Source organism: Peromyscus maniculatus, chromosome 1, assembly GCF_049852395.1.
Source record: "Peromyscus maniculatus bairdii isolate BWxNUB_F1_BW_parent chromosome 1, HU_Pman_BW_mat_3.1, whole genome shotgun sequence".
In the NCBI taxonomy this organism is placed as follows: Eukaryota; Metazoa; Chordata; class Mammalia; order Rodentia; family Cricetidae; genus Peromyscus; species Peromyscus maniculatus.
Window position 1 is genome coordinate 23038405 of NC_134852.1, and position 13916 is coordinate 23052320.

Sequence of the window (13916 nt, forward strand, 5' to 3'; positions counted from 1 at the left end):
AGATATCAGATTAAAAGCTAAAATATCAGATAAGAAGAGCAAGCCACAGCCAACTTCACTTTAAGAAGTCCTCAGCTGATCCTGAAAGCCTCTGAGTCCTAACAGGAAAGGCATCAGCCCAAAAGAGTCTTTAGTTCCTGCCTCCTTGTAACTTATATATCTTTCTTTACCTTGACATATTATTTCCTGGGGTTAAAGGCATGTGTACTTCTTAAGCAAAGACATGAGATCTCAAGTACTATGATTAAAGGTGTGTGCCACCATTGTCTGGCTCCATTGATATCTCTTAACCTGCTGAGAATTATTATAAGTAGGTACCATGAAGGCAAATATTTCTCTGTCATTTTCTTGCAAGTGTATTGTAAAGAAACTGTCTTTTAAATCAATAACAATAAGAGGCTATCGTTTAGCTAACTGAGAAGGCAAAGGAATTTGAGATTGTAGAGAGCCCATTGTCTGAACTACTTTGGTAATTGCCCTCTCAACCATAGCCAGTAGTCTACAGTGGAGTCATCCTTGTGGATTCCTGGGGACTTCTCTAGCACTCCAATTATTTCTATTCCCATGGTGTCTTCATTTATCATCTTATCTCTTTCCTTGTTCTCCCATTCTGTTCCAGATCCAGCTAGGACCTTCCACTCTCCTAAGCTCTCTTTCCCCTGACACTTGCCCTCCATTACCCTCCCCAAAACCCAGTTTGCTCATGTAGATCTTATTGATTGCTCTATCACTGGGTGATCCCTTTGTCTTTCCTAGGGTCCTCTTCACTAGCTGTCTTCCATGGAGCTGTGAGTTGCAGTCTGCTTATTCTTTGCTTTACATCTATTATCCACTTATGAGTGAGTACATACCATGTTTGTCTTTCCGAATCTGGGTTATCTCACTCAGGATGATATTTTCTGGTTCCATCCATTTTCCTGCAAACCTCATGATGTCATTGTTTTGCTCTGCTGAGTAGTACTCCATTGCGCATATGTACCACTTGTTCTTTATCCATTCTTCAGTTATAGGGCATCTAGGTTGTTTCCAGGTTCTGGATATTACAAATAATGCTGCTATGAACATAGTTGAGCATTTGTCCATCCTTGTGGTATGTATGAGCATTCCTTGGTAATATGCCCAAGAGTGGTGTAGCTGGGTCTTGAGAGAGATTGATTCCCATTTTCAGAGAAAGGGCCATACTGACTTTCAAAGTGGCTGTACCAATTTGCATTCCCACCAAGAGAGTAGGAGTGTTCCCCTTGCTCCACATCATCTCCAACAGAAGCTGTCTTCAGTGTTTTTGATCTTAGCCATTTTGACAGGTGTAAGATGGTATCATTTTGATTTGCCTTTCCCTGATGGCTAAAGATATGGAGCAATTCCTTAAATGTCTTTAAGCCATTTCAGCTTCTTCTGTTGAGAATTCTCTGTTTAGCTCTATAGCCCATTTTTAATTGGACTGTTGGGTATTTTGATGTCTAATTTCTTGAGTTCTTTATATGTTCTGGATATCAGCCCTCTGTCAGATGTGGGGTTGGTGAAATTTTTTTTCCATTCTGTTGGCTGTCTTTTTGTCTTATTGACTGTGTCCTTTGCCCTGCAAAAGCTTCTTACTTTCAAGAGGTCCCACTGATTGATTGCTTCTCCCAGTGTCTGTGCTACTGCTGTCATATTTAAGAAGTAATCTCTGGTGCCAATGCATTCAAGACTAATTCCTACTTTCTCTTCTATCAGGTTCAGAGAAACTGGATTTATGTTGAGGTCTTTAATCCACTTGGAGTTAAGTTTTGTGCACGAGACAGATATGAATATATTTGCAGCCTTCTACATGTAGAAATCCAGTCATGCAAGCACCATGTGTTGAAGATGCTTTCTTTTTTCCATTGTACAGTTTTAGCTTCTTTGTAAAAAATTATATGTTCATAGGTGTGCTGATTAATATCAGGGTCTTCAGTTCTATTCCACTGTTCCACTTGTCAGTTTTTATGCCAGTACTAAGCTGTGTTTATTACTGTAGCTCTATAATAGAGCTTGAAGTCAGGGATCATGATGCCTCCAGAGGTTGTTTTATTGTACAGGATTCTTTTGGCTATCCTGGGTTTTTTGCTTTTCCATATCAAGTTGAGTATTGTTCTTTCCACGTCTGTGAAGAATTGTGTTGGTATTTTGATGGGGATTGCCTTGAATCTGTAGATTGCTTTTGGTAAGATTGCCAATTTTACTATGTTAATCCTGCCTATCCATGAGCATGGGAAAACTTTCCATTTTCTCACATCTTCTTCAATTTTTTTTCAGGGACTAAAAGTTCTTGTCATACAGGTCCTTCACTTGCTTACTTAGAGTTACCCCAAGGTATTTTATATCATTTGTGGCTATTGTAAAGGGTGATGTATCTCTGATTTCCTTCTCAGCCTGTTTGTCAATTGTATATAAGAGGGCTACTGATTTTTTTTAGTTAATCTTGCATCCTGCTACGTTGCTCAAGGTGTTTATAAGATCTATGAGTTCCTTGGTCAAATTTTTGTGGTCACTCATGTATACTAGCATGTCATCTGCAAATATTGAGAATTTGCCTTTTTCTTTTCCAAATTATATTGCCTTGATCTCCTTATGTTGTTTTATTGCTGTGGCTAGAACTTAAAGTACTATATTGAATAAGTATGGGGAGAGTGGACAGCCTTGCTTTGTTCCTGATTTTAGTAGAATTGCTTTGAGTTTCTCTCCATTTAAATTGATGTTGGCTGCTGGCTTGCTGTAAGTTGCCTTTATTATGGTTAGGTATGTTACCTGTCTTTCTGATGTCCTCAGGACCTTTATCATGAAGGGGTGTTGGATTTTGTCAAATGCCTTTTCAGCATCTAGTGAGATGATCTAGTGGTTTTTTCTTACAGTTTGTTTATATGGTGTATTACATTGATGGACTTTCATATGTTGAACCACCCTTACATCCCTGGGATGAAGCCTACTTGGTCATAGTGAATAATTGTCTTATTGCGTTCTTGAAGCCTGTTTGCCAGTATTTTATTGAGTATTTTTCCATCAATGTTCATGAGGGAGATTGGGCTGTAGTCCTCTTTCTTTGTTACATCTTTGTTTGCCCTAGAAATCAGAGTAATTGTAGTCTCATAGAAGGAGTTTGGTAATAATCCTTCTGTTTCTATTTTGTAGAACAATTAAAAGAGTTTTGGTATTAACTCTTTTTGGAAAATCTGCTAGAATACTGTGCTGAAACCATCTGGTCCAGAGCTTTTTTTTCTTTGGGAGACTCTTGATGACTGATTATATTTCCTTAGGCATTATTGGACTATTTTATAGTTTATCTGGTCTTGATTTAACTTAGGTATGTGGTAACGATCCAGAAAATTATCCATTTCTTTTAGATTTTCCAGTTTTGTTAAGTAGAGGTTTTGAGGTATGAACTGATGATTTTCTGTTGTTATGTCCTCCTTTTCATTTCTGATTTTGCTAATTTGGATGCTCTCTCTCTCTGCCTTTTGTTTAGTTTGGATATGGGCTTGTCTATCTTGTTGATTTTTTTAAGAACCAACTCTTTGTGTCATTAATTCTTTGTAATGTTCTCTTTGTTTCTATTTCATTGATTTCAGCTATCAGTTTGATTATTTTTTGGCGTCTGTTCTACCTGGGTGAATTTGCTTCTTCTTGTTCTAGAGCTCTCATGTGTACTGTTAAGTCACTAATGTGAGATTTCTCCAACTTCTTTATGTGGGCATTTAGTGCTATGAATTTCCTTCTTAGCACTGCTTTCATAGTGTCCCATAAGTTTTGGTATGTAGTATATTCATTTTCATTGATCTCTAGGAAGTCATTAATTTATTTCTTATTTCTTCCTTGACCCATTGTTGATTCAGTGGAGCATTGTTCAGTTTCCATGGATTGTGGGCTTTTATGTAATTTTTCTTGTTGTTGAAATCTAACTTTAAACCATGGTGGTCTGATAGAACACAGGAGGTTATTTGATTTTTTTTTTAATCTGTCGAGGTTTGCTTTGTGACTGAGTATGTGGTTGATTTTAGAGAAAGTTTCATGGGGTACTGAAAAGAAGGTATATTCTTTTGTGTTAGGGTGGAATTTTCTGTAGATGTCGATTACATCCATTTGAGTCATAACATCAGTCAAGCCCCTTATTTGTTTGTTAAGTTTCATTTTGGCAGATCTGTCCAATGGTGAGAGTGGGCTGTTGAAGCCTACAACTATTAATGTGTGGGGTTTTATGTGTGATTTAAGCGTTATTACTGTTTCTTTTACATATGTGGGTGCCCTTGTGTTTGGTGCATAAATGTTGAGAATTGAAACTTCATCTTGGTGGATCTTTCCTGTGATGAGTATGTAATGTCCTTCTTGGTTTCTTTTGATGGATTTTACTTTGAAGTCTATTTTGTTGGATATTATGATAGCTATGCCAGCTTGCTTCTTAAGACCGTTTGATGGGTAAGACTTTTCCCAGCCTTTTATTCTAGGGTAGTATCTAACTTTGAAACTATGGTGTGTTTCTTGTATGCAGCAGGCAGATGGGTCATGTTTTTGTATCCATTCTATTAGCCTGTGTCTTTTATAGGTGAATTAATTTCATTAATATTAAGGGATAATAATGACTATTGATTGTTAGTTCCTATTATCTTTTGAGGAACAAATATTTGATGACTCAAGACTACAAGGTTCAGGGCTGGAGAGATGACTCAGAGGTTAAGAGCACTGTACTTACCTTATAGAAGATATGAGTTTAGTACCTAGGACACACAGAATGGAACTTACAGCACAGATAATGGCAACTCCAGGGGAACCGAAGCATTCTTCTCATACCTAAACATACAACACACAGAAATGTATGTGCACATACCCCCCCACACAAAGACACACATAAAATAGCCACTACTACTCCACTACTACTGCCACTAATACTAATGATACTATTATTATTAAATATTTCAGAAAAAACCTACAGAATTCTATAATAGGATGTATTCTATGACCATACCCACTCATTCACCTGTACAAGGACAGGATAAATAAACAGCAGTGTTCATGTAAGATTATTAAATTTTAAGGATTTATTTCCATGGAAATAGCTCAGGAGGGAAACCAGTCATTTTCTCCTGGAATATTTTATCAAAGGCTTCAGCTTGGGTTACTGTAATGTGATTCTTCCAGTCCCCAGTCATGCCTAGAAAATGTGAAGCAGACACAGAGATGGGTTAATGATGATTGTAAATCTGCTTTTACCCCTTTCTTCACATGATCTTACCATCTGCTTAAGTAGGACCACAGTTAATAAAGTAGAACTAACAGTTACTTTATGGACAACAATTCTTATGCTTTGAAAAATATGCAAACAGACTTGTACCTCTTTGTAAATAATGTCAACCATCTGCTGTACCAACATATCTACTCCACAATCAACAGCATAGACAATGGATCTACATTTTTAATGTCCAGATTATTTCTTCTTCTCACTAGACATGCTTCCATTATACTATCCAGCCCAACAGAATTTATCTCTATTATCCAAACACATTTCAGTTGTTGTTTCTGCCTTGTAGGGCTTACTTACAAAAGTTCTGCAAACTATGCAAGCAACTTTTAAGACACATTTTTAAATTAATTTTAATTATGGGTCTGTAGCTGTATATGAATGCACATGCCTGCAGAGGTTGAAGGCATCAGATACCATGGAGCTGGAGATACATAAAATGGTGAGCTACATATCAGTCATCTTGATATTTCCATAAGATACAACAGACCCTGATACTGCCTGCTGAGAACATCCCAGTGTTTCTATTTTCAGTCAGTATGGAGTTTGGTGATGCATGAAGAAGATTTCATCCCTAGTATTTTTTTTTTTACAATATGTTGGTTCTCATAACCGCATTATAGGTGGTCTTTAGATATGGATCTCAAATAATCCAAATTCTCACATTGTATTATGTGTTCTTTCACCATAAATTGTTTATATATTCTACATACTCAATTCTAATTCTTTTGTTTCCTTATTTGTGCGACTGTAACCATCTCTTTCTATCTTCTCTCCATGTAGAATCCTACAGTTCCCATTCTTGCTGTATTTTATTTAATTGCTCTGACACATTAATGAATATCCCTTTTCTAAACATGCTTGAAACATGTATCTAATATATTTGAAAAGTAAATTATTTCTTAAATTACCAAAGTCTTCATTTATCAAAGCATAACAGACATATAAAACGTACTCAATATAGAATTATTGAAAAGATTAATGAATGAGTAAGCAAGATAGTAGCCTTGTTCCCATTTTGCTGATGAAGAAAAATTAGTTCTTGAGATCTTACCAGCATTATAATGATGCATGTGGATTTGAAGCCAAAATGACTGACAATAGATGTTATGTTTTTTCCTTACCAAAATACAGTCATTGTGTATCATGTAAGTTAAATTTAAATGCCCAGTAATTATACATTAAAGGAAATATAATTATTGATACACACTATTCAAATAATATACCATTTATTGTCATGACTGTAAGTGTGTCATATATTAAGATTGGAAACTATCAGTGCACATTGCTACTTTCATCTTCATTATTATATTCATTATTGGAAAAGTAGTGTTATTATACCCCACAGCAATCTTGATTCTGAGCTACCAGAATCTCAGCAAGTTCAATATGTCTGCCCAATGGAATGAATCAGTCCAGATGAGAGAATCATGTTTGAGTAGGTGCACTTATGAAGTTCTAAGTCCAACTATCTCAAAATATTGTGTACTTTCCATGCATGTATTTCTCTTCATTGTTTCTTTCTAAAAACCTTCTCAAACTCCTATGTGTCCATTGTCAGTATAACCCAATGCATAGTGGCATAACTCTTGTTGGAATGGAAATTCCTCATAGTTTTGGAGGCTGTAGGTCTCATAAAATGTTGTTGTCCATATCAACTTGGCTTTTTTTGGCCTGTAGATAGTGGGCTTCTCCTAGGTCTTCTTCCTTCTGTGTCTCAGATTAATATCTTCTTTGTGCACCAGAGAAAATTATTAATGGCTCAAGTACTCTGTCTAGTAAATATCAAATGTGAACAATGGATGGTCAAAACCTTTGAAGTTTGTGAGAAGACATTTCCTCCCATGTATTTTGATTGTGGCAATGTCTTTATAAAAGTTCTATCAACTAAACAGAACATCTCTCTGGTCTGTATTTCCTGCACTATCTAAATACCGAATCATAATGAAAAAATATTTGTGGAAAATTATTCACTGGAGCTTTAAAATAAATTAATCCCATATAACCAGATAATTGAGTCTCCCAGGCAAAGAGTAGCTCTCCAGAGTATCTCTAGATGCAAGAAAATATATCTTTCTGGTGTCCTGAGAAAAACAACTAAGAAACTACAAAAATAAGTTGAGAGAATTCTTCTTGGTCAGAGCTAGTATAACATTTAACACAACTTTTTATGCACTATGATTTAAGGATTAGGTATCTAATGATAAGTAATGAAATAAATTTTAGAATTAATCCTTGATCTGCTCATAGCTTCCATATTAAAAAGGAATCAATGTAATGTAGAAATTAAGATGATCATCATTATCCTCGTTCATTTTATTCTTTCCAAAATATTTCCAAACATATGCATCTCAGCAACTTATATACTGAAGTCATGAATCAGGGTGAGGGGTGTAATGAAGTTTCTCTCCCCCTTCATTGATCTGGTTTCCTGTGGGATTCATGGCTTATAGTGAGTGTTAATACAAGGAAAACAATTTCTCAGAATAAAAGTTATCTTCAAATGCAAAAGAAATGATTGTCATAAATAATCACAAAGATAACTAAATCACATATGACTTTAGGGCCATATCCAGTTATTTGACATAACTAATATATTTTTTCCTAAGAAATATAATGCATGAAAAAATACTGTCTTAAAAGAGTCTAAACTAAAATCCCAATGTGTTCTCATTCTGGAGGAACATACCTGGAAAAGAGGAAATTACAGTTTTCCTCATGAAATTGTGTCCCAAATTCTATTGCATCTGTTCCAGTTTGTCTCAGATAAAACTTTTGTTAGTTTCAATAGCATTTCTCTCTTAAGCAAGCCACTTTATTTGTTTTGACATTTCATTGAAACCATTCTCATTGAAAACACATACTCTTCTATCTCTGCCCAAATTTGATTCATTACAGGAAATCCAAGAATGGGCAATTTCTTTTCTTACTTGAGGTCTTCAGTTCTTATACAGAGAACTCTATCTCCACAGAGTCTGGAGCACAGGAATCTGAGTTTATCAGTCAATGCCAGAGGATCCTCTGATAGGCCTCAATCCTTAGTGTATAGATTACCATTTTCTTGAGTTGACAATTTTGTGTGCCCAAATCTAAGTCTAATTTCCTCTTGTGAGAACACCAGGAGTTCTGAATTAATTGCAATCCACTAATGACTTTAACTTATTTATCTCTATGTATACTCCTGAAGTCCTTACTGTCTTATGACATGATCCTCTGTAGGTTGGAGTTAGACTGAAGATTAAGGCTGAAGCATGTAAATAATTGGAAGAGAAAAATTAAACCCATAACTCTCCACTTCCTGACTTTATACCCAAGTTCTTTAGTCATCCCCAAATACCTCACACCTAACTCATTCCTTCTTCAACCCTGAGTCCCACCTCACCAATTATTCACTAATTTGGTGTGGTGTATTCTGGCAGTCAATCCTCAACTGCACAAATATGAAAACATACCCACAATCTCCTCCTAGCATAGAGAGGATAGAGAAGATGGATATCCCATTCTGAGGGAGACAATTCATAACAAAGACAGTAACTATGATCATGAAGCAATCCAAATTTAACTTGGCAAATGCCATCATATTTTAACACTGGGGGATAATTCTCTTAGTCCTCTTAATGTCTACTCTTAGCCTATGGTAGATCAGCAATCTTGACATGTTGGATATCTTTTCCAGCAGAGAATAGTAGTGTATTTTGTGGTAATCATCTAATATATATCTTTGGTTCTTTGAATTAAACATTTTCTTTAGAATAAGGGCTATGGTACAGTGAGGCTAAAACAACTCACAAAAACATGTCTACTTTCTCATTTTCCATTGAGGATATTGGACACAAGCCTCTAAAATCCGAAGATCATCTCTACCCCCCCATAACATTTTCAGAGTTTCTGAAATCCATGTCATCACCATAGATAGATTCCCCTGAAATTCTGTGAGAAACTATGAGTGATGAACAATGACTCCTGACATATTTCCAACAATTTTTTAGAGTCTCATTGGGACAAAAAACCTTCCACATATTCTGACATATTTTGGAACTAAAGAGTTTCCTCACCTTTTCTCATGAGGGCCAAACCATTAGTAATAACATCTTCTGGGACAAGACTAAAATTAGACATTTTGTTTTCTTTCATGGCTTGGAAGGAGCTATACTTGAGGACCAGATCTAGCTCATCTGGCTCTAGTTTCATTCCTAGGAAGTCACAAATCTTCTCTACGGTTCCCCTTGTATTCTAAAAGAAGAAACAAAACAAAAATGAGGTTAATAATTAGAGAGCTTAGAAAGAACAGCTGCAGAGAAGGTGACTACAGATGGAAGATGGAAAAAGAAACATGAAGAATGAAATGGCACCATGAAATGAGAAAGTATTCAATGGGGTATAGGAAAGAAACAGGCTTTGTAAAGAGAGCAAGAGTCACACACAACATTTGTATATTTAGTCGGCTTGCAATGTGACTGATCTCTGGCCCCTAAACTATAGAGGCTTGAATTTCTTTTATGGGTGAGATACTATTAGATGAGTCTCATATAACTTCGACTGTCCTCAATTTACTTTGTGTTGAATGAAGGCCTTAAACTTCTGATCATCCTGTTTCTACCTGTCTATTGCTATATTCACAGATGTGTGCCAACTCACCTAATAAATGCAATGGGATGTTTTGTGTTGAGACAGTATGCTATGGAGGGAAACCTATCTGTTGTGATGTAAAATGCTGTGGAGACTAGACTGACCCCAAAAACAATGAGGCATTTCCTCTTAAGTGCAAACATTAAAGGTGTCCACCACCATACCAAACCTGCCCTGTGATATTTAAAGATACTTAGAGAAATACTACTAGAAGCAGTCAATGTGAATGAAGGCCATATGCACAAATAATTGGATGGAGGTTCATGTTTATGCCAAATGATACTTTTTCCTACGGGTAACTAAGAAGAACACAGTTTTAAAACACTTTCATAAAAAATGTCCTTAATAATTTTTACTTGGGACTACTGCCAATATTTGATTTTGTTTTGAATTATGATTTCATGGTGTTACTTAGATGGGCATCAAATTCACAATCTGTTTACCTCCAACCTCCGGACTGGCATTATAACCATGCTCTGCCACAACTGGCTCACTTCTAGGGTTGGTCATAAGAACTCAAAGTGGTTTTTTTTGGTTGTGAGCATAGCCTTTAACTTAATAGTATTGTAAAATAAAATAAAATAATTAATAATAAAAAAGAAAATTAAAAAATTAATAATGTCAGATTTCTCCTAATAAACTTTTATTTAGCTCAAAAAAAAAAAGAACACAAAATTTTGGAATAAGGATGACTTTGCTTAGAATCCAAGCCCTACACATGGGCTCATAAAGGAATTTTTAGCTCTAAACTTATATTACATATTTTATCACAGATTCAGTTAATATTTAATGTGACAGTAAACAACCATGGTGATAACTGAAATGAATGCATTGAATGGTTAGAATGGAGATTTATGGGAAATTGCACAAGCATGCAGCAGATGTGGATAATGAAGCTTCCTGGTTAAAATTAAATTTTTGAAAAATTAACATATTTTTCAAAAGACAGGAATCTGATGGATGTCTTTACTTCTTACATGGAAATTTTCTATCCCTAGACGATAAAATTATGACATCAAATTATTTTGGAATGATTCAATTTTTCTATTTTTGTTGATCCTTAATATATTCCACTAAAAATTACTTTTCTGACTCCTGATATGGAAATAGGTAGGCTGACCACATATTTTGATGTTTTCCTCTGCTCTTCCAGATCCAATTCACAAGTCTCATCCTAAGTTCTGCCATAGAAAATCTTTGACATCTGAACCCATCAAGAGTGGATCCCAAAGATCTCCTCTTATCCTGACTCTTTCATAGGATAAGGATTATCCCAAACCCCAACTTCAAGTGGCCCTCCTTTGTAAACCACAGATCACTCAGGCCTGGTGAAAGTAAGCTAACTATAGATTTTTGGCTCACTCTCCATTCCTTGGAGACCCATCCTCAAGTATTAACACCTTCTCTGCATCAAAACACCTACATCAGCTACTTCCATATCTAGTGGATCTCAGAGACCCTCCCTAAAACAAATCAATGCCTTATTCCACACCTCATCCTCATCAAGCATTTCCCAATTACCCACAGGCAAAGCTGGGCATGGAAAAAGCAGGCTCAATGCAAAGCTTTACATCTCCATTTGTTCCTAGAAGTGCAGTCTCCTAGTTTCATCCTCATCTCTATGCAGAAAACCTGCTAGAGGTTCTCTCCCAAAATTCCTCTATATAATGTGTATAAAAAGGTCTTATGCTCAAAAGTTCTTTCTCCCTACTCATTGCTTTCCCCTCACTTCTGAATCAAGAAGACACTCCATAGGAACCCACATGTCACTCTGACCAGGAAAGGAAACTTCAGATCTTCACCTTTACCTGCATCATACCAACTCTGATCATTCAGTTTTATCCAAAACCTTATATCAAAATTTTGCTATGGCCTATCCTCACTCAGTGCCCCCATTTCCAGGTGATTATCTATGCAGTTGCTGTGAAAAATAGCTTTCTTCCATTCTGGGGTCCTTCTTATTCTCCACTCATAGGCCATCACCTTTACTAAGTGCTATGGAATATTCCTGTATACTGTGTAAATTATGCTCTGATTGGTTTAATAAAAAAAAGTTGACTGACCAATAACCAAGCAGTATAAGGTTAGGAAGTAAAACCAAATTATGGAGGAGAAAAAGAAGGGCCGAGAGGGAGTAAGCCACTGCCAAAGCAAGATATTATAGGCAGATAAAACCACAGGACATGTGGCAATACATAGATTAATAAAATGTGTTAATTTAAATGTCAGAGCTAGTTAGTAACAAGCCTGAGCTATTGGATTAGAATTTTGGAATTATCATAAGTTTCTGAGTGGTAATTTGAGAACTGGGAGGTGGGAGAGAAATGTCCATTTACATAGGGCACCCACGATTGGGCACATATATCTATGTAAAATGTGAGAGAGCTTAAAAATATTTCTAGACACACAAAAATGGAGCCAAGAACAGCTTCATAGTTCATGACTCTCATGTGAACCACTGTACAGAGACACATCCTCTGGCTGTGACATGTGGGCTTGATCTGTAGCAGGAAAAGTTCTCACATTCTCACACAGGATGACTTACAGAGTGGCATTTTCCAGCTACATATTAGTTAGCAGATTTAGGGGTTTTGCTCATAAAGACAGAAAGGGTTAGAGAAACACAGTAAGAACAAATTCAGACAAAAAGGTTTATAAGTGGATTGAAGTGTGTTTGAAAAATGTGTATAGGCTTGGAAGAAGAAGAGAAAGGATAGAAATAGTCATATATTAAAAATGATTTTAAAATAATTAAGTAAAATTCTTAAAATTAATTAGAGTAATAAAATTATGATAAGCCATATATAGATAAAAAACAGAGAGTCTAAATTCTATATTATGTTCCATACTGTGTTTAGATTTTTTGACTGTTAATGAGTGAATGACAACTTCTGTAAGGCATTTGATTTTGGAAGCTATTAAATTAAACCAACCTATATATTTTAAAATTATCTTGACTTCAAAATTTAAGTCAAAAGATATGATAGTTGTGGGAAAGTTTATGCTTTTGTTTTCACAGAAAAATGAAATTCATCCATTTTGATTCATGGATTCATTCCAGGAAAATCAGGTTTGTTTGAGGAAGAACACCTAAAATCCTGAATACAGATATGAGAAAATAAACCTAAATTAAATACAAGAAATATGATGTATGTTTTACCTGTTCAAACATAAATCCAAAAAATATTTTTGGCTAGCCTGTGTACAATGCAAAGTTTGTATTTTTTAATACAGGTGTATGTGTTACCTTTAAAAGATTACACATTTTCAGAACAAGGTGACAAATCACCAATAAAAATGTTCTAGATGATCCAACCACCAAAATAGCTTTACGATTGCTGGCTTAGATGATCCAGCCTCACAAACACTCCAGCCAAAACTTAACTATTATCCTGATTTTCTCAGAGTCCCTGAAAGATTATCAGTACCCACCGATCAGCAGGAATTAGTCTAGAAAATTACACCTACATTACCAAAATATTGGTTATAAATGTTTGTTTTCATTTAAGGAGAGTTGTTTACAAATTTATATTGGTCATAATCAATTTCTTTCTAAAGAAGAAAGGGTATATGATACAGAAATTATGGGCAAAAGGTTTAATTATTATGGGGAAAAAAGTAGATTTTGGAATCTTCTTTAATCCCTCCAAAACAGTTGTTAATCTCTAAATATTAAACATTGGAATGAATTTTACTTTATTTATACCAAATTATAGTTAATCTTGTTATAATGTATTATATACTTGCTTAAGGTATTTCTTATGCAACTCAATTATAAATATAATATACAATTATGAAATACAGATCAATAGTCATCTATAATAGTCAAATTAAAAGTCTTGTTAGTTAGGTGTTCTAGGTATACAAACATATATTATAAATAGATAGATAATCTTCAAAAAGTTCAAACAACTATAAAATAAGGCATTTTAAATGTTTTAACAATTTAAGCTTTTCAGGAAAGTGAGATGTGTCTGCCCTGGCAGCACCAATCAACTTCAGAAAGATGATGAATATCAAAGAAACTATGTGGAGG

At 35.3% G+C, this 13916-nt stretch overlaps 1 protein-coding gene across 3 annotated transcripts in view; it reads right to left on the reverse strand.

Annotated features, from left to right (window-relative positions):
- Positions 1-5028: 5028 nt before the first annotated feature.
- LOC102912232 (sulfotransferase 2A1-like) overlaps positions 5029-13916 on the reverse strand; it is a 36018-nt gene continuing 27130 nt past the window's right edge. For 2 of the 3 annotated variants that reach the window (XM_042263022.2, XM_006997179.4), the window contains exons 5-6: positions 9307-9484; positions 5029-5164 (exon numbers count right to left, since the gene is read on the reverse strand). In XM_042263022.2, the coding sequence (XP_042118956.1) occupies positions 5052-5164; positions 9307-9484 (291 nt within the window). In that variant the 3' untranslated portion in view covers positions 5029-5051. Of the gene's footprint in view, positions 5165-5185; positions 8502-9305; positions 9485-13916 lie in introns of those variants that run through there. The other variant, XM_076571728.1, reaches the window with a different exon arrangement.